A 27,032-nucleotide genomic window follows, 5' to 3' on the forward strand; every position below is an offset into this window, starting at 1 on the left:
GAACATAGCTTCAGACTTTGCTGGAGTCGCGGCGGTACCAGAGGTGAGTATAGGTTTATTTATTTTTATTGTGTCAAATAAGGGGAATGAAACGGGGTTGTCCAAGTAGTGGACAACCCCTTTAAGCACAGTGGATAGTGGATGGATCAAATAACCTAAAAAGATATAACTGCTAGTAATAATAGTACCAAAATTTGTATTAAATAGAGATATAACATATTTTTTTACAAAGAATACATAATAAAAAAATGGGGACCTACATAGAAAGTGTTAAGAGAGTAACATCAGATATGGGGCTACACCTATGAGCAGGTGAAAAACATATTATTTTGGTGAATACCATCAAAAGTGTTTAAAAAATCAAAGAGGCTAAACGTACGAAGAGGCGAAACGTACGTTGGTGCAAGGGTGACACACAGGGCACAGCCTTTATAGGTATGCAGTATTATTGTGATCCTAACATTGGTTACACTAATGGTACTAGACTATACAGTATTTAAGCATATGCTTCACCATTAGGATCTGAACATTTGTTACACAGAATTAATTTATTCATTTTAACACATTTATTTAATGTAAGCACAAGCACTTTACCGAAGGCTGATTGTTTGTTAGTTATATGTACAGCTTGCCTGTTTTTTAAGCTGTGGATACTGTGTTGCTCCCCCAATGTTTTCATATTTTTATGTAGCCCCGGCTATTAGTTGATTAAATTGAATATAGATTTCTTTTTACACTTGATGGTTATTTTAACCTTTATAATAAATAAATAATATTTTATTGGGCAGAATACTCATTTTTGGTTTATTTTATATAACCAGGTTTTTTTGTAGTGATACATTAGTGTAAATACAGGTCCCAATAAAATAAGACGAGTGAATTTAAGAATATATAGACAGCTAAGGTGCCTGGTGCAAAAATTCACTGCTAAAAATACACACACCTTACAGAACAACCAGTATTGTGTAGAAATATTTCTATTATAACAAACATTAGCCTAAAACACTTTAAATGTTGGAAAAGTGTCTAGTGCAAAAGCAGGTAGAATATGTAAATCAGGTAAACAAAATAAATAAACAGAGATAACTAATATCCAAAAGAAATAACAATCTATAAAAAATACCAATCTAATAAAAGGAATGGGAGGGATCTAAGCATGTACACAGATATGCACTTTTGCAAGAAGGTCAAGTGTTTCACATCAAGTTGCTGCTTCCTCAGGGGAAATAAAAAGCTAGTGATTCTACAGTAACGTAATAAGAAAGTAAAAAAATATTAAATTATTATTTGTCTTTTAATTCACTTTAATATAATTTCTTCCCAGTTTGGATTATCAGTTGCTGATTTGCTTATTAGATTGCTTATTAGATTGGTATAGGTGGACCCACTCTTTCACTTTGCCCACTGCCTTTTGAAAAATGTTGTTAAGGACCCCAATTTGTTACAGGTTGCAATTAGCAACACAGTCAATAGGTAGTCCCATGTAGAGACATACAGCATAAATATCTCCCAAAAGAGTATCAGAAATACCACAAAATGACTTTTTTTTTTTTTTTTACAGCTGGTTATCACATGCTATTCACCTGTCACACGGTGTTTGGCTCTAAACTCACCAAATGTCATAGCGGTATTTGACGCTGTTCACACTGCAGATTCTGGCACTGCTCAATATGCCTCCTTTGGTGCTTCTGAGTTACACAGACAGGCTCGGGCGTTAACCAGCTGTATTCTCATTAGTGATCGGGTTTGCAGGAGTTAATTTCTGCTGGCCTGCTGGTTATCTCTGGGATCACATGTTGTGGGAGACCTATCACAGTCACTCCCTGTCTTCTTAAGATGCAAGAGCCTATCTTTCTATGCTGACTATAGCATTAGCTACACCGGTCCGTGCACTGTTGTATCCCAGTCCTGCTGGTGATTGTATTACTTTGTGCATGGAATTCTTGTGGAGTTCTCCCGTTATATTGTTGTTTCCTCCCTGCTCTTATTTTCCTCCTTATCACTGTTTGTCTAATACCTCTGTGTGAGCATGCTGTGTGATTGAATTTTGGTTTTCCCTGTTTGTCCTTATCTGTGTTCAACCACTCCTGTCCTGGCCCACCCCAGGGGTGTGGGAGAGGTCATATTAGATCAGAGCTGTTCAGTAGCAGTGTAAAGAAGGTGACTCATACATCATCACCATTAGACATATCTCTGGGATCAGGGACAGCTAGGGATCCTTAGCCTGAGGGCCAGTTTAGGAGCACCGGTTCCTGGTTATCCCATCACACCCCGTGATATCACCTTGTGATGTGTCAAGGCAAGTCATTTTTTTAAATAGGTAAATGCGGTCTATAATATAGTTTTAGGGAAGGGCTGGCAATAGATATCCTCAAGGTGCTGGAAGTCAGCATGATACCCCACTCACACCAGGAGGTAGAGGGCATAATAAAGATTGAATAACAGTATAGCTATATAATATTTACAATCCATAAGCTGAAGATGTGCCAGGGTAAAGGAGGCTGATTATTGGCCCAATACACTTGAAATTTGGCCTGTAAAATTGTATTTAAGGATATTGTATTACTTTGTGAAGAAGGGGAACAAAATATAGTCCTTTCCCCAAAGCAATAGAAAGTCGAGCTCTGTCCATGATGTTGGGCATCAGCTTTAAATTTGTGGTGACAAAGTGTCTCTTCCAAGTTTATTCTCACTTATTTAACAAAGCTTTGATGGTTTTTATGATATTTGTAGGATTTAAGAAGGTGTGGAATGTAAATAATTAAATTAGTTGTGATCATGGTTTTGAAAGTAATATAGTATGACAGCAAAGATTTTACTCATTTTTCTACCACTTTTACCACTTTTTTAAAAAAAAAAAATTAAAAAAATCAGCAAAATAAATCCACGTTAGCAGGTTGCAGAGCGCCGTATGATATTTATTTATAAGGTTTGCCATTTCTGTAAGAATCTAAACGGCATCACTAAGGGCCAGGGAGACAGAAGAATGTCAGAAGGTTTCTTGAAAACGTGGAGTTTAGCATTTTCCAAACCTCAATAGGCTCATCCAGTTTATGCACCAATGTGGATAAAGCAGATTCTGACAGAAACAATCCACCAAACCATCAATCACTGAAAAGTAGCAGATTTTACTTGTAAGTAAAATCCTTATGTGAGGGTCAGAGTGACAACACATAAAAAAGGTGACATGGCTGACTGATGGAAAGCATCAAAAAGGAACAAGAAGCTTTATTTTCTTATTTCAAGTGAAATGATGTTGCCTGTACAAAGCCCATAGAGTCCAAAGTTGTCCCTGTACTGAGCATTTCAAGCTGGGAATTAGCCATCTGAAACAGTACACTATGCTTGATTAATGTGACTTTTCTTCAGCCCCATCCCCGAAGGTTCTAGCTTTGAAATGCTATGTGATCTTTATATTCGTGCTTTGTGAACCCATACCACATGGTTCATGAGTAAACTTGATCAAAATATAATCTCCTGATGTAAAAAATGGGCCAAGCTCCCGAACCAGCATAGAAATGACATATTGTCTATTGCTTTTCCCAACCCAGCAACATCCCTAGCTGCAGTAATATATTACAAGAACATTGTTTCATGATGCCTAACTTGTAAGTAGTAAGGTAGAAAGCAGATGTTTCCAGCTCACCAAGGATTCAATATCTTCACGAGAACCTATTCATCCACCATTTACTGATACTATTACATTATCTTATGTAGAAAACATATGCATTGAGCGTAGAGGACCATTGTTATAACCTTTAACAAATAAGTTTACTAACAATTGTAATTGTGGTGATACTTATTACATAGAGCAGAATATTGTCTTTTATGGAATGCAATTTATTTGTTTATTTGTATAAATATTTGCTCCTAATTGAGAATTGTACATAGCACAGTACCTAAGATGATTTTAACCTTCAGTTGGTCACGCCAAAATACGTACACTATTAGTCATGTGGGGTTAAGTTGTCCTATCGAAAAATGAACATAAAATATTTAAAAATATTTATTATTTTATTTAGGAACTTAAAGGAGTATTCTCATCTCCAAGTTCCTATGCCAATATGTATTAGGTGTAATAATATTAGTAAATACCTCCAATTAGAAATATACACTGGACTGCTGGATGTAGGGACAAATTTTCTGAAACGCCTTTGGAGAAAGCTTATGATAAAAGAATGAACATTCAATTCATGGGCAGCAGCTCTAATAGACAATTCTGCTGTCAGCAAGCCAATTGCACGCTCCCTCCCAACTTGCAAAATCTGTGGCATTGTGCTGTGATAAAACTGCACATTTTAGCGTGGCCTTTTATTGTGGCCAGCCTAAGGCAACCCTGTGCAATAATCATGGTGTCTAATCAACATCTTGATATGCCACACATATGAGGTGGATGGGTTATCTCAGCAAAGGAGAAGTGCTCAGTAACACAGAGTTAGACAAATTTGGGAACAATATTTGAGAGAAAGGGGCCTTTTGAGTACAAAGAAAAAGTCTTAGATCTTTCAGTTCAACTCATGAATAATGGGAGTAAGGCCTAAGATACACAGCATGAAAATTGGTGCGAGTGGAGTGCGATAAAAAAATCGCATTCCACACAGACCAATATCAGCCTATGTGTCAGCACCCATGAGCGATTATTTTCTCAGCCCTAATCGGACTGAGAAAACAATCGCAGCATGCTGCGACTGTAATGCGATCCTGTTTTCTCTCGCACCCATTCAAGTCTAGGGGGCGAAAGAAAAATCGCACTGCACTCGCAGTACACCGGTATACCACGAGTTCAGGGCGAGAATGGCAATAGCCGGCTACGGAGGAGACAGGGAGATAAATCCCTCCCTCCCCTCCGCAGCACCGGCCCACCCCTCCTGAGTACCGGCCCGCCCTCCCGCAGCTGAGCTCCGCTCGCACGATCGGACCTCAGTCGCAGGGTCACGCGCATGACACTCGGATCTGCTGCACTGCCAGCAAGAGCCAAGTGTCATGCGCGGAGATCGCAGTAATCCCCGTGTGGCCCCGGCCTAAAAAGAAGTGTTGTGTTTATATTTTTGTTCAGCATAATATAGGTCACCTACCATACATTTCTTCAAAGTTTCATATTTGTTTTTTGGGTCACTAGATTGGTCATCGTGTATCAAAATGCACTGAGGAGGGAGATCCACCCAAGCTAGGAAGCCACTAGAATAGACATTACCTACCTTCTATAGTTGTAGAAATATGACAAAAACAATCTTGCTTGGAGTCTAAAGGACCCCACATGACTAATTAAAGGTTAATTGAATTTTTTTCAATTACTAGCTGAAAAACTAAAAAAGGGCAAGTGTAGGTTGTGGAGACACGGGGCTCAGTGGGTGCTCTCGTCCACTAAAACCCGCCGCCTTTAGAAAGACAGCGTGGCTCAGGGCTCATCCCAACTGAACGCCGGCCTCCTTAACCGTGGGCGTAACACTACTCAGACAACACAGGGTGAGGGAACCACAATAATTAGACTTTATTGGATCCCCAAACAATTAACGGCACATAACACATAATCAGCAAAACACAAATGTAATAGGCAACAGAGTCTCACCCTTCCGCTGGCTTACCAGGGATTTAGAATGTCCATGACTCAGAGGTTCCAGGGCTATTTACTCCAATCCAGCAGTACCCCGCTTTTGGCGGGCACCCACCGAAAAAGGAATAATGCCAGATTTAGGAAGCTGTCTGAGGTCTGCAAAGTCTGTAACAGGTGACTGAACTGTCCCAACCTGAGTGTCCTCCTTAGGTAGTCCTGGTATGATGTTACAATCCTGGCAGCCGGAGTCGAAATCCCTAGGCTGTGGATATGGTCTCCAACCAAAACCGGAGTCCCTAGATTGAAGCCATAAGATATCCTGATCCTCTAGTCAGCTCCTAAGAGCTTAGACTGGATCCATCAGCATCCATCAACAACCACTGGTGGCTTAAAGAAATCCCTTTTATAGCCACAGTCTTCCACTTGGATATACTGCAACCTCATCGATTGGTTGGACAAGATCGCCTCTCCCATTGGATGAATCTCAAGCTGCATGGACAATGTTCATCCAAATGATGTCTACAGAAAGACTGAGGGTATACATGTAGTCTGGAAGTCACCGACTAGACAATGGCTACTAAGGTAATCACATTAGCAATACACAACTACAATACAATGATTACTGGAAGAGTCTGGAGAAACAATACGTCTGGCTTTCAGTGGCCAACACAATTACATGAGTCAACAAGAGTCTTGTAAAAACAATGAGGGACTTATCCCCCGTCTATAAACAACCTATCATCCTGTCTGGCTGAATGTTAAGAAACTTTAACCCATGAGAGTCCATGTCATCACATAGGTTACTTGTTTTTTTATGGCAGCCCCTATCTACCTATGGCACATCAAATTCAGACTGGCATAAAACAGATGCTGTTAATTTCTTCTCACTAGTAGTAATAGGCGATCTCGAACTGTAAAGAATGGGGTTCTGTGATGAATGCCTCACAATGCAAGCGTGAATTTGATGTTTTCCTTTGTGCCTGATGGTCCTGGGGAAGGGAGCCGAGTCTCCTGAAACCCGTAGACCTATGCAAATAATAAAGATACATTAATCTGACATCTGAACAGTGATCATTGGCGCGACATTGAAACACCCTTCTCTACTATTCTCTGTTATCTGCCATTTGGGTGGCTGCAGCCGTGGTCAAGTTTTACACGCGATTACAGTAGTTGTGACTTTCACAACTACATCTGGTGAGTAAGACTACTCCCCCCTCCCCACCCCGTACATATTGGGGTAAGACCCTATTTGCGCTTTCTCTCCACGTCTTTTTTCTCCTGTAATGCAAGTATGAAAGCAGCCTAATGTGTGTGGGGGCGGAGTGCGGGGTGGGTGGAGCCGAGCCATGGCGCTGAGGACGTCAGTGCCGGGGACTGCATGGCTGGGGACAGGTGCCTATCCAGGTGTGGGTGTATGTATGTGTGTGTGTTCGTTCAGTGTATACAGGCGGAGGTCGGAGGGGTGGAGCCGAGTGCGGTAATGTGTGTGTAGGGCGGAGGGGTGGAGCCGAGTGCGGTAATGTTTGTGTAGTGCGGAGGGGGTGGAGCCAAGTGCGGTAATGTGTGTGTAGGGTGGAGGGGGTGGAGCCGAGTACGGTAATGTGTAGGGCGGAGGGGGTGGAGCCGAGTGCGGTAATGTGTGTGTAGGGCGGAGAGGGTGGAGCCGAGTGTGGTAATGTGTATGTGTGTGTAGGGCGGAGAGGGTGGAGCCGAGTGCGGTAATGTGTGTAGGGCGGAAGGTGGAGTGGGTGGAGCTGAGTGCGGTAATGTGGGTGTAGGGCGGAGGACGGAGGGGGTGGAGCCGCGTACGGTAATATGTGCGGGGGGCGGAGTCAAGCGGTGGGTATGTGTCGGCTGGGTTCCTAGTGTGGGCTCCCGGGGGTGCAGCACTCACTGGAAAGTCGGTGCTCCATGTGGGTGCGGGGAAAAGTGTCAGGCGGTAATGTGTGCTGGGGGGTGGAGGCGAGCGGTGGGTATGTGTCGGCTGGGTTGCCGGTGTGGGCTCCCGGGGGAGCAGCACTCACCGGGGAGACAGGGCTCCGTGTGGGTGCGGGGAAAAGTGTCAGGCGTCATCCTGTCGGCCCGTAGTTTGGGCTGTTAGCTGAGCCATTGGTCGCAGGCTCTTTAGCGTGCGCAGTGAGGTGACCGTTGTCACTGTAATTACGTCATTTTGGAGCAAGACAGACAGACAGACAGAATAAGGCAATTATATATATACTGTATATATATATATATATATATATATATATATATACAGTACAGACCAAAAGTTTGGACACACCTTCTCTTTTAAAGAGTTTTCTTTATTTTCAGGACTCTGAAAATTGTAGATTCACATTGAAGGCATCAAAACTATGAATTAACACATGTGGAATGAAATACTTAAAAAAGTGTGAAACAGCTGAAAATATGTCTTATATTCTAGGTTCTTCAAAGTAGCTACCTTTTGCTTTGATTACTGCTTTGCACACTCTTGGCATTCTCTTGATGAGCTTCAAGAGGTAGTCACCGGAAATGGTCTTCCAACAGTCTTGAAGGAGTTCCCAGAGATGCTTAGCACTTTTTGGCCCTTTTGCCTTCACTCTCAGCCCAAACCATCTCGATTGGGTTCAGGTCTGGTGACTGTGGAGGCCAGGTCATCTGGCGTAGCAGCCCATCACTCTCCTTCTTAGTCAAATAGTCCTTACACAGCCTGGAGGTGTGTTTGGAGTCATTGTCCTGTTGAAAAACAAATGATGGTCCAACTAAACGCAAACCGGATGGAATAGCACGCCGCTGCAAGATGCTGTGGTAGGCATGCTGGTTCAGTATGCCTTCAATTTTGAATAAATCCCCAACAGTGTCACCAGCAAAGCACCCCCACACTGTCACACCTCCTCCTCTATGCTTCACCGTGGGAACCAGACATGTAGAGTCCATCCATTCACCTTTTCTACAAATACACGGTGGTTGGATCCAATGATCTCAAATTTGGACTCATCAGACCAAAGCACAGATTTCCACTGGTCTAATGTCCATTCCTTGTGCTCTTTAGCCCAAACAAGTCTCTTCTACTTGTTACCTGTCCTTAGCAGTGGTTTCCTAGCAGCTATTTTACCATGAAGGCCTGCTGCACAAAGTCTCCTCTTAACAGTTGTTCTAGACATGAAAAGGTGTGTCCAAACTTTTGGTCTGTACTGTATATATATATATATATATATATATATATACATATGTTCACTGCCCTTTATAGCAGGAGCCTCGCTGCCTAGACATTGGAGTTTTAACCCAGATAACGGCATTTTGCCCAGACATGAAGGTTTTTTACCCAGAGATTGGCATTTCGGATTAGGTTCCTGATACAGAGATTACCTTGCTGTTGGGTACCGGGCTCAACATGCATTGGCCAATACATAACCTAAACATCCCTTTTTTCAAATTTTCCTATAGCAGTAATGCAATACCAGAACTCACTTTTTCATTGTTAGCATTTCAATGTGCAGCTGTATATACACCTGTTCACACCTATTGGATGTGCGGGTCAATCTTTTTGTATAATTTTAGTGCATCTCTTTCTGATTGAGCACTCCACCCTATAACTAGGCTCTGTTCCCTCCCCTTTATAGCAGGAATCTAGCTGCCCAGAAGTGGAGCTTTTATCCCAGATAGCGGCAATTTGCCCAGACATGAAGGTTTTGTACCCAGATTGTGGAATTTCAGGTTAGGTTCCCGATATACAGAGATTACCTTGCTGTTGGTATTGGGCTCACATGCATTGGCCAATATATATGCTAAACATCTCTTTTTTCAAATATTCCTATAGCAGTAATGCAGTACCAGAGTTCACTTTTTCATTGTCAGCATTTTAGTGTGCAGCTGTATATGTTTCGTAGTTATTAACAACAAAGACATACCATTAAAAAGGTGAGCAAGAATAAACAATGAGATAAATCAATAGGGCTGCACTTACAGAACAACCAAGGTCAATCAATACATGTATGATAATAGTCATAGTACTGTGTTAGAGCAATTAATGTGCAGGACCACTTGGAGTAACCCTCTCCAAATACAGACATCATTCCATTGAGCTATGCAGCATACACCCAGATACACATTACAATGGCTCTGCCCTCACTACATATAGAAAGCTTTGCAGGGTTAGTAATAAGGGATGTCACATCCCTTGAGAAAGACGGCAAATCGAAACACGTGTCGGGAGGGAGCTGGGACACCCCAGGCTATCTGGTCAAGTCGGGTAATGTGCATCTCCTACCTGTATTACTAACCTAGCAGAGCATTCTATATGTAGTGAGGGCAGAGCCGTTGTAATGTGTATCTGGGTGTATACTGTATAGCTCAATGGAGTGATGTCTATATTTGGAAAGGGTTACTGTCATGACTCACTAGGTAATTTAGAAATGATTGCTTTCTACAACTACCCAACTATAGATTATACTATTAGTGTGTACTATTGCAGCATATCTGGATACAATACTTATTGTGATAACATAATAGCCCTGCACATTAGTTGGTCTGGCACAGTACTATTACTATTATCATACATGTATTGATTGACCTTGGTTGCTCTGTGAGTGCGACCCTAGGAATTTATCTCATTGTTTATTCTTGCTCAGCTTTTTTCATGGTATGTCTCTGTTAATAAAAGAATAATATTTTATTTTTTTACTCTGGTCATTGTGCGCTAATTTTTGTAGGTTGTAAAGAAAAATACCAGCATAGTTATAATGTTGTGTGTGTAATATTTTTGCAAGCAACCAGTCAAAAGCCTCCAAATGTAGAAAAAATAGAATGTGGGCAGCACTCCAATAAAAATAAGTAAAAAAAAAAAAGTGCACTTTATTCACCCAGATACATGCGTATTTCAGCTTCTCATGTAAAGCCCTTAAAGAATGAGAAAGGCTTCAAATGAGAAGTTGAAAGGTCACATGTATTTGGGTGAATAAAGTACACTTTTTTACTTATTTTCTTTGGAGTGCTTCCCACATTCAATTTTTTCTACATACAAGCATAGTTTCAATTGAGATTCAATAACAACAACCTTCCATTATCACCCACCAACTCTGTAAGTAAATATTTCCTTATGTGTCAAACAGCCACATACATTACTAATAATACAATATATAATTTTATTTAAAAAGGTAACTAATGTTTAATTGTGTAAATAAATCATTTAAAAATACATGTAGCCTACATGCAATATACATCTTACATTTTTGCTATTAGGCAGTGAGGCATGGCACTATGGGGGCACAGAATCCTTGTTTTTTTTTTTACAATGTTAGCATTGTTTTTTTTACTTTATAGAAGTTGTCCACTACATTTACAATAATGGCCTATCCTTACAATAGGTAATCAATGTCTAATCAGTCGGGCCAGATACCCCGCACCCCAACTGATCAGATGTCCACGGTGCCAGTGGCAGCAGTAAGCAGCCAGAAATGGTCGTTTCCGGAGCTGTCATGTCATTTGATAGTGGCCGCCGGGTCCCATTCAAATCAATAGGATGAGGATGTGCAGTATCTGGCCGCTATCAGAAGATGGGGCATCTCTAGAACTAAGTAGTTCTGGCTGCCTATACCACCACTGGTACCGAGAACAGCTGATCGGTGGGAGTATGGGGTGTTTGACCTTGGCCGATCAGACATTGATGACCTATCCTAAGGGGTACTTTGCACACTACGACATCGCAAGCCAATGCTTCCGATGCCGAGCGCGATAGTCCCTGCCCCTGTCGCAGCTGCGATCTCTTGTGATAGCTGCCATAGCGAACATTATCGTTACGGCAGCTTCACATGGACTTACCTGCCCTGCGACGTCGTTCTGGCCAGCGACCCGCCTTCTTCCTAAGGGGGCGGGTCGTGCGGCGTCACAGCGACATCACACGGCAGGCGGCCAATAGAAGCGGAGGGGCGGAGATGAGTGGGACGTAAACATCCCGCCCACCTCCTTCCTTCCGCATAGGCGGCGTGAGCCGCAGGACGCAGGTAGGAGATTTTCCTCGCTCCTGCGACTTCACACACGGTGATATGTGCTGCCGCAGGAACGAGGAACAACATCGTAACATTCGTCCTTCCGAAATTATGGAAATGACCGATGCTACACCGATGATACGATTTCGACGCTTTTGCGCTCGTTAATCGTATCAAAAATGACTTACACACTCCGATATCGACAGCGACACCGGATGTGCATCACTTTCGATTTGACCCCACCGACATTGCACCTGCGATGTCGTAGTGTGCAAAGTACCCCTAAGGATAGGTCATCAATGTAAAAGTACCAGCCACCCAGATTCCCAAGATAAGGAGCCACTTCTACCTCCAAAGAAGATTGAATTGTGTGTTGTGATGAAGTATTGGACTACAAATAGCCATTTAATGTTCTTGTGCAGGGGCCCTCTTCTGTCTATGTCCATTTCAGTATTACAGTATGAACTTGTATTACCATAGGCTCAACCAAAACGAGAGCATTATCTGAAAATATGGGAATATGCTAGATTTATATAAACGAAAACTATAGGGTGGAATTGCTAATACAGTTGTCTTGTGATAATACATGTATTCAGCCTCACGTTTTTACGTTTATTTTGCTATAAAATAAGTGTACAAGGGCTATGGTGTACTGATCATATAGGAAAATAGGTCTATTCTGCAAAAAGTTCTGAAAGGAAAAATGAAAATGTTGTAGCAGGTGATTACTGGAAAACTTCCAAAGCTAAAATGATACATTAATATATTATGGAGCTATCATACCATCCATTCTAAACATTTATAGTATTTGATTTATTATGTTATAAACAATTTATTCTTATACAATGAATTATAGTGTTTTTAAAGCTTTCCACCCAATGACAATAGAAAAAAAATGCCGTATTTATTATTTTACTGGACTTGCCAAAGACCATGTTACCGAGCTATCAATCACAACTTTCCTTCCACTCCAGGCAGTTTGGCACCATAGAAGACATCCACTCTATGCCACAACTTCGTTAAGCAAAGTGCTGATTGACAGGCACTTAGTGTGATTGCTTTCATATTGCTAACCACAGTCTGCTACTTCAGCTTCCTGACTCATCACACATTTCAGATTTCACTGACTATCCTTCCCATCTCTTCTGGCACCTTTCTGTTTCAGCTGCATTGAGTAAATGTCTGTAAAAATACACAATATCCACTTAAAGAAGTAGTGTGAAAATTCAAATATATCCCTTCCCATACCTAGACCAATCTCAAAGGCCTATGTTAAAGGGGTGGTTCACTACTTAGGTTTCCAAGCTACATATATAAAACAGTGAGAAACAAGGCTTCTCACAAATACCTTGTGTATGCAATAGTGCCTGTGAGCGGCACTATTGTGGTCTGCACATCTCCATCGCGTCACCCTCTTGGGCTCTGTGACCTCTGATGTCCGGAAATGTTATGTCAACTTCCAATTGACCTGACTTCACCAATCTCCATGAGTCACTGGACTGTGAGCGAAGTTTCACTGCACATCACAGCCCAGCATCTCTCCTGTTTGCGGCACTCTGCAGTGAAGGAGAGAGCGCGCAAGATGCTAGGCTGTGACAAGGGGTGAAACGCCGCCTACATCCCAGTGACTCATGGAGACTGGGGCCCGCCTCAGTAGTGTCAGGTCAACTGGAAGTTGACGTGACATCAACGGAAATCAGAGGTCACGGAGCCCGGAGATCATGCGATGGGGATGAGTGGAGTGCAAAAACGCCGCTCACAGGTACTATTGTCAACACAAGGTATTTGAGAGAAGTTTTGTTTCTCATCATTATATCAATGTGACTAGTAATGCTAAATAGGGAATCACCCTTTAAGTTTTAAAAAAGTTCTTCTTTGCTTTCTCTCAATCTACATATCTATATATTCACAAAATCTGTTATAACTCCAATAAGTTTAGACAATAGTCTTCAACAGATGCAGTTCCCTGAAATATCTCAACACATGGCATATAGTACAGCAGTTAAAAGCATTTGAAAGCCTGCCTAGTTATAGATTTGGTGAATATTGTAATTAACACATATAAAATATGATGTGTGAGCAATGAGAAATTATACTATTCTTATTCTTAAATCTGTTACCAGATTTTGCTACCTAATCTGAGAGCAGCATAATGTAGGGGCAGAGATCCTGATCCCGATATCGCTAGCGAGTGTACCCGGCCCCGTCGGTTGTGCGTCACGGGAAAATCGCTGCCCGTGGCGCACAACATCGCTTTCACCCGTCACACAGACTTACCTTCCCTGCGACGTCGCTGTGGCCGGCAAACCGCCTCCTTTCTAAGGGGGCGGTTCGTGCGGCGTCACAGCGACGTCACACGGCAGCCTTCCAATAGAAGTGGTGGGGCGGAGATGAGCGGGCGGAATATCCCGCCCACCTTCTTCCTTCCTCATTGCCGGTGGATGCAGGTAAGGAGATGTTCGTCGTTCCTGCGGTGTCACACATAGCGATGTGTGGTGCCACAGGAATGACGAACAACCAGCGGCATGCACCACCAACGAAATTATGAAAAGGAGCGACGTGTCAACGATCAATGATTTTTGACGTTTTTGCAATCGTTGATCGTCGCTCCTAGGTGTCACACGCTGCGATGTCGCTAATGACGCAGGATGAGAGTCACTAATGACGTGTCCCCGACGGTATATCGTTAGCGATGTCGCAGCGTGTAAAGCACCCTTTACTGGGCTGCTTACTGTAGTTTTTATTAAATCCATTTTTTATCAACAGATGATTATCTCTAGAGGACTAGTAAATCTGCTGCCAGGTAGTCCGGCCACTCCCCTACTAGAAATTGGTAGCTTTCTACCTATGCACAGTGTACGCAAAAAGTTGTCAATCAGAGGTATGAATTGGGTTAAACAGAATTCAGCATTTAGAGATCTGCTGGATCTTCAGCAGATAAAGCTAATCTGCATCAAAATCAAATCTGCAGTATAGTCAGTGAGACACTGCTGAAATTATGGCATATATCTGTACATCATGCTGTTTTCAGATGGGGTAGCAAAAACCTAGTGACAGATTTCTTGAAGGGAATTGCCATCAGGTTTTGTAACAATTCTATTTCAATTGAGTCACTATACAATATAGAAAAAAGACAAATGTGTCCTCCTAGGAATCTGCAGAATGTTGCAATACCAGGCTGCCCAAAATTAAGCACATGCTAGATTAATAACATCATGACAACCTCTGGGTTTCCCAGCTACGACAAGCCTCTTAGACCTTGCCAGAAGCATGATCTCAGAGGCTTGAATCAGTGCAGCACTGACAAGTATTATGTATTGCACTGCTGGTGTATTGCAATTCATTATATCAGTGATCAGAGCAATAAAACTTAATGTTCCATATAGTAACAAAGTTAAAAACAAATTTTAAAAAAATATATAAAAAAGAAAATGAACAAAAAAATGAAAAAAAATTATAAAAATACTTGAATATGTTTACGCAAAAATAAAAACAAAAAAACCCCAAAAAAGTACACATTTGTTATTGTTGCATCTGGAACAACCCAATCCATTAAACTGTCAGACTAGTTAACCCTTTTAGTGAACACCGTAAAACAAAATTAAATAAAAAAAGTAGCAAAGACTATTGCTTTTCATCATACAACAGACAAAAAAGTGGAATACGAGATCAAAAAGTCATATATACGGTAAATAAAAATGATATCGCTGAAATCATCTTGTCTCACAAAAAATTAAGCTGCCATAGAGCTATGCCAGCAAAAGAAGAAAAAGCTATAACTCTCAGTATACAGCAATGCAAAATCAATTTTTTTTCTATAAAATAATTTTTTATGGAGTAAAAGCGGCAAAATGTAAAAAAAAAATATAACTGTGGTATCGCTGTAATCGTACTGACCCGAAGAAGAAAGCTGTGTTATCACTTTTACGACACAGTGGATGGCATAAAAAACAATTCCTGAATTGCTGTTTCTTCTTGATTCTGCTCACAAAAAGCGGAATAGACAATAATGAAAAAATAGTGTGTAGCCCAAAATGGTACTAAGAAAAATTCCTACAACTCATCCCGCAAAAGACAAGCCCTCACATCAGCAGTAAATTTAAAAAATTCTTCATAAATTGACCACTAACATGAAGTACAATATGTCACAAAAAACAATCTCAAAATCACTGGGATATGTTGAAGTGTTCTAGAGTTAGGCGGGCTTTGCACATTACGACATCGCAAGCCGATGCTGCGATGTCGCACGCGATAGTCCCCGCCCCCGTCGCAGCAGCGATATCTTGTGATTCCTGGCGTAGCGACCATTATCGCTACGCCAGCTTCACATGCACTCACCTGTTCTGCGACGTCGCTCTGGCCGGCGTCTCGCCTCCTTCCTAAGGCAGCGGGTCATACAACGGCAGAGCGACGTCACACGGCAGGCGGCCAATCAAAGCGGAGGGGCGGAGATGAGCAGGATGTAAACATCCCGCCCACCTTCTTCCTTCCGTATAGCCGCCGGCGGCAGGTAAGGTGATGTTCCTCGCTCCTGCGGCTTCATACACAGCGATGTGTGCTGCTGCAGGACCAAAGAACAACAACGTACCTGTCGCTGCAGCGGCATTATGGAAATGTCAGAGAATACACTGATGATACGATAACGACGCTTTTGCGCTCGTTAATCGTATCATCTAGGATTTACACACTACGATGTCGAAAGTGACGCCGGATGTGCGTCACTTTCGATTTGACCCCACCGACATCGCACGTGTGATGTTGCAACGTGCAAAGCCGCCCTTACACTGCTCAGATTTGAAAAAATTGCCTGGTCAGGAAGGTAAAAACAGGCAGTGTGGTTATTGGTTAAGGACAAAAAATAAAATTACCACAATGTTAATGTAATGCACAAATGCATTTGGAAGCTGCTCACTAATTTATATATACAATAAAATAGTCACAGAAAGACAGACAACAAAGATGCTTCTGGAAAAACTTTGTCAGTGTTTTCCTAAAGTGTCTTCTGCATCTTAAAGATGTCATGTGCACATACTCTTAAGGATACTTTACACACTGCGACATCGCTAGCGATCTCATTAGCGATGTGAAATTCTAGATCGCAAGTGCGATCTTTCGAGATCGTACGTAGGTCACTTTACGCATGTGCGATCTCAAAAGATCGCACTTGCGTTCTAGAATTTCACATCCCTATTAAGATCGCTAGCGATGTCGCAGTGTGTAAAGTACCCTTTAGGGTATGTGCCCACGATCCAGAGATGCTGTGTTCTGGAATTTCCTTTCCTGCAAGGCCATGACTGCTCTCCAGAAGACTGCAGCTGCCCGTGCCCACGATCAGAGTTCGGGAAGTTGTGGACTTTCTCTCTGTTCTCCCTCTGAGAACACTTGCATCCCCACAGCAATAAATTGACAGGAAACTGCACCGCAGGTCAGTTTGCGCTACTGGAAAAACAAGCACATTGGGCAGGAGATTTTTAGAAATCCCATCCACTGTGCTTGTACTGTACAACACAGCGTTTTGATGGTGGGCACGCAGCCTTAAGGCCTTGTTACACGCAGCAACGTATCTACGATATATTGCCAGGGTCACGGATTCCGTGACGCACATCCGGCATCGTTAGCGACGTCGTTGCGTGTGACACCAACGAGCAGCCGTTAACGATGGAAAATACTCACCACATCGTCCATCGTTGACATGTCGTTCATTTTCAAAAAATCGTTAATTGTTGAGGACGCAGGTTGTTCGTCGTTCCTGCGGCAGCACGCATCGCTATGTGTGACACCTCGGGAACGATTAACTACAGCTTACCTGCGGCCGCCGGTAATGAGGAAGGAAGGGGGTGGGTTGGATGTTACGGCCGCTCATCTCCGCCCCTCCGCTTCTATTGGGCGGCTGCTTAGTAATGCCGCTGTGACGCTGCACGAACCACCCCCTTAGAAAGGAGGCGGTTCGCCGGCTACAGCGACGTCGCTAGACAGGTAAGTCCGTGTGATGGGTCCTAACGATGTTGTACGCCACGGGCAGCGATTTGCCCATGACGCACAACCAACGGGGGCGGGTGCTTTCACTAGCGACATCGCTGCGTGTAAAGCCCCCTTTAGTCTGAGCGTTTTGTCAAATAAGTTCAGTATCTGCAAACTGAACAAAAAAAAGAAAGCCACATGGTTTGGCCAACTGGGGATGTTTCGGGCCACCTGCTGTGATCATTCCATTAACACATCTGCTTTTTTAACTGAATTCCTACCAGGCATCTGCATTACTTCCAGCAAATCCACACAATATCCTTCTATTCTGAATTGCTGAATTCCCACAGTGCATTAGCACACTGATATTACAATTGGCATGCATAATACGCGGTTACGTTTCATGTCTGTATAGCCTCTTAATACATTTGCTATTTGTTGTTTATGTTCATGTAGAGCGACTATTCAAGTGACACAGAAAGTGAAGACAACTTCTTAATGATGCCACCAAGAGACCATCTTGGCCTCAGCGTATTTTCCATGCTGTGCTGCTTCTGGCCTTTGGGGATTGCTGCCTTTTACTTGTCACATGAGGTAAGTTTGAGCCCGATGACAATCGTTAACACGTACCTGTCAAATACTCTGAATAATGAATCTCTGCATGGTATACGACTCCCAGAAATCCTTTCTTGCTCAGCAAATTAGCACTATGTTTTTTTCTTACAGCGGGGCAGCTTTCTCAAGGATAAATTATTCATGCATGAACCATTATGTCCATGATTATAAGCCAATGTGTTGGCAGCATGAGAAGGGTTGCCTTGCTTTTTCCTGAGCACTTTGTAATGGGCTTGTTAATCATTTACATTTTCTGCATTTGTAGTTCTTGGTGATATCACTTAAATTGTTTATGTCTTTTGAATAGCTATGGAATAATTGCATTGAATAGTGTGGTAATTGCTGATATGTTTCTAACTCGTTTAGTCTTTAAGGTGGTTGTACTTGTAAGATGGAAAGCAATTATCTCTCAATAGCTATATATTTTTTTTTCCCAAGGAGCTGCTAAATAACAAGAAATGATAATATATGGACAATGTAACATCTGTTTGACTCACCATACTTAACATGCAGTAACTAAAAGGGTTGTCCAGATGAAATAAAACTTTGCCCAGGCGATTGAATATGTAAAATAAAATAACATACTCAGCCAGGACCATCTTGGATTAAGTACAGGTCCCACTAAGGGACAGGAATCAGTAATGTCTCTGTTCCACCAGCCACCGCACCCCTGCGGCTTTTCATTGGCTGCACTGATCAGGTGATGTAAGCAGCGCAACAGCAGAAAAACACCAGCCTGGGCTAAGAGTTTAAATCTGGTACATCGTTGTAAAGTACAAAAACTTGTGAGTGAGGGGGGGTATTTACCATGTTTTTTTGGAGTAAGAATTACTGCACCACAATTGTGAAAAAAGTATACAGTTTTTATTATTACAAAAAATACAAAATACTGGAAATCAAATGTGATTGCAGTTAGTGATTAGACATACATAGTTAAAATCCAATTATATGAGACAGAGAAAAGAAGGTCACAGGGAGGGAGACAGGCTACCCCTTAATTTCTGTGCGGGGAACAGGATAGTTAGATTAATTCCAGATGGCCATATAAATAACCTGAGAAACATAGGTATATCCCCTAAGATAGTAGAGTAATGGAGTGCTTATACATGAAAAGTAACCAACAGGATAAGGTCCAAATCAGGGCCTGAACACAATAGTATGTAACACCACCAGCGAGTACATAGCATAACCGTTGATGGTCTCCCGTTGAAGCACCTGTGAAACACGTGTCGGGACCGGGTCCACATGTGAGGCTGACAGACTCCCCTCCTTGGGTGCTATACATACCACTGGTAGGTCCTTCAGGTGCCAATCTCCACCATTGTATGATTTTTTTTTTCTCTTTATTTGAGATTATGCTATGTACTCGCTGGTGGTGTTACATACTATTGTGTTCAGGCCCTGATTTGGACCTTATCCTGTTGGTTACTTTTCATGTATAAGCACTCCATTACTCTACTATCTTAGGGGATATACCTATGTTTCTCTGGTTATTTATATGGCCATCTGGAATTAATCTAACTATCCTGTTCCCAGCACAGAAATTAAGGGGTAGCCTGTCTCCCTCCCTGTGACCTTCTTTTCTCTGTCTTATTTAATTGGATTTTAACTATGTATGTCTAATCACTAACTGCTATCACATGTGATTTCCAGTATTTTATATTTTTTGTAATAATAAAAACTGTATACTTTTTTCACAATTGTGGTGCAGTAATTCTTACTCCAAAAAAAACATGAAAAATATCCCCCCTCATTCACAAGTTTTTGTATGTATTCTATGGGGTTCATGTACACTACCATCATTATGAGGTTCACTGTACTTGGTCTTTGTTTTTCTAATATCGTTGTAAAGTAGTTTTAAACCAAGGATAAAATGTATTAGATGGGTTTTTAAAACACTACTTACTCTACTCTACAATGAATATCAAAATTAGAGAACAATGTCTGATAACTTGCTTTTTTCAGAAATAATGTAATCTACATTGATCAATAGTTGAAGGTTTTTTTTGTAAGGGATACACCATGCCATCACAACAGTGTTTTACAAAAGATCCAAAGTTTATTAACATAAAACCTTTATTTTGCCCAATAAGTGATGATTATAATTAGAGAACAGCAATGACTGTAGCATAGAGAAAAATTATAACTAAATTTTCTGACGGTAACAACAGTCACCAATCAGTAGGACGTGTACAGGCCTTTGCTTTGAATAACTGCAGCACATCTGCAGGATGCACATCACACAGGACATCACTAGTCTCTTACACTGCTCTGGTGTGATTTTGGTCCACTCTTCTTCCAGGCTCTTCAACAGTTCTTTGACTATTGTGGGTTTCTTGGCCATAAGTTTGTCACCAAGGATTTTCCAGAGATTTTCTTTTGGGTTTAGATCACGACTCTGCGCTGGCCATGTCATTATTGCAATGTTTTTTGTTTCAAGGAACTGCTTTACCTGTTTTGCTGTGTGACATGGGGCATTGTCCTGCATGAAAATTGCTGACTGATTGAGTCATGAACGCTAATAAGCAACCATGTGTTGTTGAAGAAGGTTCTTAACACACTTTGGGTTCAATCTTTCCCCATATTGTTGATGAACATAATGTTTGCTATCAGACCCAAAAAAATTCAACTTGCTTTGATCACTAAAATGAACTGTGGACCACTTCTCCTCTGTCTACACAACATGCTCCTCACCAAAAATGATTCTAGCCTTTTTATTCATTCTGCTAATGAGAAGTTTGGTAACTGCAGAGTGGGCTTTCAGTCAGTCCAAACACTCTTAAACGTCATGACATTGTATGACGAAACAGATCCTTACCTTGTTCAGTGCTGAACAGATGAGAAATTCCAGCTACAGTGTTGAAACAATTACCCATGGAGATTCTCCACATTATTCTGTCCTCTCTTGCAGTTGTCTTTCGAAGGCGACCAGCCTTCTTGGGGGACTTGAAATAGTTTGTGATGTTGTAAAGATGCAATATTCTCAAAATCACAGACTTGGACCGACCAACCTCTCTTGCAATGGCTGATAGGGTCACCCCTTTGGCCTTCATCTGGACGCCCTGCTGCGGGAGTGTTTCAGTCACTTTGGAGTGGCATTTTTGCAAAGTCAGTGCAAACTGGAAAGTTAGGGGTACTTTGCACACTACGACATCGCAGCTGCGATGCCGGTGGGGTCAAATCAAAAGTGACGCACATCTGGCGTCGCTGTCGATATCGTAGTGTGTAAAGCGTTTTTGATATGATTAACAAGCGCAAAAGCGTCGTAATCGTATCATCGGTGTAGTGTCCAACATTTTCAAAATTGCGCGGCAGCGACGGTACAATGTTGTTCCTTGTTCCTGTGGCAGCACACATCGCTGTGTGAGAAGCCGCAGGAGCGAGGTGCATCTCCTACCTGCGTCACCGCGGCTCATGCCGGCTATGCGGAAGGACGGAGGTGGGCGAGATGTTTCAGTCCCGCTCATCTCCGCCCCTCCGCTTCTGTTGGCTGCCTGCCGTGTGACGTCGCTGTGACGCCTCGCAACCCGCCCCCTTAGGAAGGAGGCGGGTCGCCAGCCAGAGTGACGTCGCAGGGCAGGTGAGTGCATGTGAAGCTGCCGTAGCGATAATGTTCACTACGGCAGCGATCACAAGATATCGCTGCTGCGAAAGGGGCGGGTACTATCGCGCTCGAAATCGCAAGTGTGGGGCACCGAGGTTCGGTGTCGGTGCAGCGGTGCATTACCTTCAGGGACTCCACGCGGCTGGATCTTGTCACAGGTAGGAAATCCTCTATTTTGATTGTCGTGACGCCACTCTCAGAATTGCGGTCAGTGGGGACCGCCACTGCAGGTTAGGGGTGCCTGGGGCTGATAGTAGGTGCAGTCAGTTGTAATAGCCTCCTGAGAGTGAGGCATGCCCCAGGGTCCCGTGTAGGTGTGTGGAACTATAAGTCGCAGAATGACTCACACGCACAAGCAGGATGTCTTTCAGGGATTTTACTCACTGATGGTGGCAGGGTGAGTAACCCGGGCGTAGCTGGGATGAACCAGGCTGGAACCAGGTGTCCTTCAGGCTGACTTATGAGGGTGGCTACCAACTCGCCTTCCTTAGCCCGTTGTGTTTTGGGGTAACCCCTGCTTGAAGCCCTGCTGGGGTCGCCCAGGGAAGTTGCTGGTGCCTCTCTCCCCTTCTTTTTGGCCCGTTTGCTTGTAGCCTGGACCAGGTCACTCCGGCTGCTTGCCTCCTGTGAGCTATGGGCCCTCACTTTGCTACGTGGCTGCGGACTCTGTGGTGTTGTCTTGGGGGTATAAAGTGCCCCCTCATGCAGGTTTGGCAAAGGACAGGTGGATTTATCCCTGCCCCGGGACCTGCTACCCGTTTGGGCCTGGTACCTCCCTGACAGTCTCCTTACTTTCCACTCCGTTGCTCTCTCTTTAGCCGTGTGTGGATTTTGGGCAGCACTACCAGGTGACCGTTCTCCCCCGTCGGTAGTCACTGCGCGTACGTTGTCAGAATTGTGTAGAGCTACAGGGTCTGCTTCTGCCCTCCCTGAACTTCACCACTCAACTGTCTTCGGCTCACTCTTCCCTCCTCTCCTGTTCTTGCCTACGTCACCTAGCAACCAGGCTCTCCACCACACCCCTCGAGTGGAGATGGAGGCTTCGCCCCCTCCTGGGATCCCCAGGGGTCCTCTCAAAGGTAAATGTGTGAGACCTGATCACTATGCGCCTGTGTAGTCACACCTCGGTCAGCCTTTTGGATTACCTGTTTTGTACTGTCCCCAGCATGGGTGCAGTACTCAGTGGTGCCTGACCAGGTCAGGGGCGCCACATTCCCCCTTAGTTATTACCAGCACGTCCTCGGGCTGCAAGACAACATTTTAAAATGCGTAAAACAGTAAAACATGGTAAAACGTTTTAAAACCACCAGGTACCATACATCACCACCCTCCACCCACAAGTCCGTTAACCCACCCTAAACCCTCTCACCGGTTTCTTTTGGTAACCAGGTCTGGGCCATCAGCTTCCCCAGACCTTTCTTCCCATCTGCCTCTCCCGTTGGCCGCGCCTTCAGCCACTTCTGGCAGGATGTAGAGGCGGCTTTCATGGTCTGGTGGTTTCAGGGTATACCTGGCCTGGTGGAGCCGCGCCTTCAGCCTCTTCTGGCACGATGTAGAGGCGGCCTCCACAGTTGGTGCTGACCAGGTACCCTCTTTGTGGTGGAGAGCCAGGCCCCATAAACAGGCGTGCTCCCTGGTAGTGGTTGTACCTCTGGGGTAACTATAAACACTGCGAGAGTTTGTGGCTATAGCCAGTTCATAGCCTTAAGGTTCATGGGTTTAAGTGCAAAAGGGTTTCTCACATAAGTTCATGTGGGCACATGCTTGAACTTGTAAACGTTGCAAAACTGTACTTTAACTTGCTGTACTTCTTACTTTACTTTACATGGACTTTGCTCCTTCTTCCTCCTCACCAGGGCTTGGGCCTGTAGGGCTGTGGCACCTGTCGTCATCATCTGTAGTGGTTTCATCAATGAGTTCTTTGTATTTTCTTTCCTCTTCTTCTGTGTCTGTTTCTTTTTCTCTTTCTTTATCTTGTAGTGTTAAGACAGCAGGGTTACTGCAGGGATTTCTGGGGCATGGTGTAACATCTAGTGCGTACCATCCGCGTTCTTGGTGTTTGGTGAATTCTACTGAGTCTCCTATCTGTAGGTTTCTTCCTGGATGTCCTCTAGGTAAATGTGCTCTAACATCCCTTCTGTTCACAAAGATGCCCTCTTTTACACCAGGTGCTACTATAAAGCCATATCCAGACCTTAGATTGAAGTCTTCTACAACTCCTCGACAAAGTGGGCCTCTGACCTGCGATTTGGCTCTTCTCAAGGACCGCTTTTCCTCTAAGTTTCTGGCCGTGACCTCGTCCTTCTCCTCGGTAGACTGCTGTGCAGGTGGATCCCTTGTCCTGCTGCGGCGCCGTGTCCTGCGGGCTGGGTCCTGCCTGGCTGCCACCTCACCGCTTGCAGGCTCCCAGGTGAGGTATCTGGACAAATCTTCCTCAGCGGAGGATGTCGGGCCCTCTTCATCCCAGCGGGAGTACGGCAGCATCTCTGGCTCTTGGACTGGTGCTGCATCCACTGCTGATGGCTCTGGGGTCAGCTTCTCAGCTTCCTGGCCTCCCCTCCCCCTTAGTTCTTCTGGGCACTCCTCTTGTGGCAGCGCTAGGGATGGATTTTCATCAGCAGGCCAGGGCGGGGGACCCTTTGGCATGAATGTTGCAGGAGTCTTCCTGTGAGTATGCGGAGGGAGCAGATACCGGTCCACCATCTCCTTTGGGAAGTGGGCCTCTAGATCAGCCTTCAGCTTCCAGTATTCGGGGTCCTCCCCCAGCAGGGACTTCCTAGCAGGGACTTCCTTGGGCTGGGGAGCGGTGCCTGCTCTGACCTGGCAGGCCGGGGTAAATAATTGTACAGTCTTGTCTTGGCGGGCCGAGCCTGGCGTGGCAGCGGCCTGGTCTTGGCGGGCCGAGCCTGGCGTGGCAGCGGCCTGGTCTTGGCGGGCCGAGCCTGGCGTGGCAGCGGCCTGGTCTTGGCAGGACGAGCAGGGCATCGCTGCGGCGGCCTGGATTGGCGTCGCAGCTGCGATGGGATCTGTGCGGGCCGGGCTGGGCGCTTCTGCGGCCTGGATTGGCGTCGCAGCTGCAGCCGGTCCTTGGCGGGCCGCACCTGCGGCGTGGAGGAGGGTCGCGGTGGCAGCCGGATCTTTGCGGGCCGGGCTAGGCATCGTTGCGGCGGCCTGGGCTCGGCGGGCCGCACCTGGCGTGGCTGCGGCCTGATTCAGCGTCGCCGCGCCGGGCATCTCTCCAGGGACCGCGGGCATGGCTGCAGGGGTCGGGGCACTCGCGCTGACAGGGGCAACACAGGACTCACCCATCGGTAACATCATCGGGGTCTGAGTCGTCGCCGCTCGGTCTGGCACTCGTCGTGCGGTTCCCCTCTCATAGGCCTGAACCGCTGCAGCCATCTCCAGAAGCTCCGTACGTCCCTCGCTGATCTGCCATACGACCCTGGCCTCCAGTTGGTCGCAAAACTGGGCAAGTTCCCGATACCACCAGGCAGCGGAGCCTGGTTCTGGGTCTCTGCGTTCAGACGCCATTTCCTCTGCGTCTCCTTCTTCTAGTAGCAGGCTTCTGGCTCCCTTTCTTTCCCGACGTCTCTGAACGCCTCCGCTCTCATCACTTGCGAGACCAGGACCCTTCAGGGGATCTCTGGGTAGCCACACCTCTTCGTGGGCGGTAACTTCTCCCAGCGCGGACTGCTGTTGTTTTTCAGCGCGCTTTTCATGGTGGCAATATGGCGGCGCTTCCAATTTTCCAAGCGGACCGCCCAGGCACATGGTCACCTGTCTGAACAGGTCTAGTCCTTATCCTGTTCGTGACGCCAGATGTGTGGGGCCCCGAGGTTCGGTGTCGGTGCAGCGGTGCATTACCTTCAGGGACTCCACGCGGCTGGATCTTGTCACAGGTAGGAAATCCTCTATTTTGATTGTCGTGACGCCACTCTCAGAATTGCGGTCAGTGGGGACCGCCACTGCAGGTTAGGGGTGCCTGGGGCTGATAGTAGGTGCAGTCAGTTGTAATAGCCTCCTGAGAGTGAGGCATGCCCCAGGGTCCCGTGTAGGTGTGTGGAACTATAAGTCGCAGAATGACTCACACGCACAAGCAGGATGTCTTTCAGGGATTTTACTCACTGATGGTGGCAGGGTGAGTAACCCGGGCGTAGCTGGGATGAACCAGGCTGGAACCAGGTGTCCTTCAGGCTGACTTATGAGGGTGGCTACCAACTCGCCTTCCTTAGCCCGTTGTGTTTTGGGGTAACCCCTGCTTGAAGCCCTGCTGGGGTCGCCCAGGGAAGTTGCTGGTGCCTCTCTCCCCTTCTTTTTGGCCCGTTTGCTTGTAGCCTGGACCAGGTCACTCCGGCTGCTTGCCTCCTGTGAGCTATGGGCCCTCACTTTGCTACGTGGCTGCGGACTCTGTGGTGTTGTCTTGGGGGTATAAAGTGCCCCCTCATGCAGGTTTGGCAAAGGACAGGTGGATCTATCCCTGCCCCGGGACCTGCTACCCGTTTGGGCCTGGTACCTCCCTGACAGTCTCCTTACTTTCCACTCCGTTGCTCTCTCTTTAGCCGTGTGTGGATTTCGGGCAGCACTACCAGGTGACCGTTCTCCCCCGTCGGTAGTCACTGCGCGTACGTTGTCAGAATTGTGTAGAGCTACAGGGTCTGCTTCTGCCCTCCCTGAACTTCACCACTCAACTGTCTTCGGCTCACTCTTCCCTCCTCTCCTGTTCTTGCCTACGTCACCTAGCAACCAGGCTCTCCACCACACCCCTCGAGTGGAGATGGAGGCTTCGCCCCCTCCTGGGATCCCCAGGGGTCCTCTCAAAGGTAAATGTGTGAGACCTGATCACTATGCGCCTGTGTAGTCACACCTCGGTCAGCCTTTTGGATTACCTGTTTTGTACTGTCCCCAGCATGGGTGCAGTACTCAGTGGTGCCTGACCAGGTCAGGGGCGCCACATTCCCCCTTAGTTATTACCAGCACGTCCTCGGGCTGCAAGACAACATTTTAAAATGCGTAAAACAGTAAAACATGGTAAAACGTTTTAAAACCACCAGGTACCATACATCACCACCCTCCACCCACAAGTCCGTTAACCCACCCTAAACCCTCTCACCGGTTTCTTTTGGTAACCAGGTCTGGGCCATCAGCTTCCCCAGACCTTTCTTCCCATCTGCCTCTCCCGTTGGCCGCGCCTTCAGCCACTTCTGGCAGGATGTAGAGGCGGCTTTCATGGTCTGGTGGTTTCAGGGTATACCTGGCCTGGTGGAGCCGCGCCTTCAGCCTCTTCTGGCACGATGTAGAGGCGGCCTCCACAGTTGGTGCTGACCAGGTA

General features: G+C 45.1%; 1 protein-coding gene across 4 annotated transcripts in view; it reads left to right on the plus strand.

Annotated features, from left to right (window-relative positions):
- SYNDIG1 (synapse differentiation inducing 1) overlaps positions 1 to 27,032 on the plus strand; it is a 462,371-nt gene that overhangs the window by 276,771 nt on the left and 158,568 nt on the right. For all 4 annotated transcript variants that reach the window (XM_075339413.1, XM_075339412.1, XM_075339415.1 and 1 more), the window contains one exon: positions 17,941 to 18,078. In XM_075339413.1, the coding sequence (XP_075195528.1) occupies positions 17,941 to 18,078 (138 nt within the window). The remainder of the gene's footprint in view (positions 1 to 17,940; positions 18,079 to 27,032) is intronic.

This window comes from Anomaloglossus baeobatrachus, chromosome 3, assembly GCF_048569485.1.
Source record: "Anomaloglossus baeobatrachus isolate aAnoBae1 chromosome 3, aAnoBae1.hap1, whole genome shotgun sequence".
NCBI lineage: Eukaryota > Metazoa > Chordata > Amphibia > Anura > Aromobatidae > Anomaloglossus > Anomaloglossus baeobatrachus.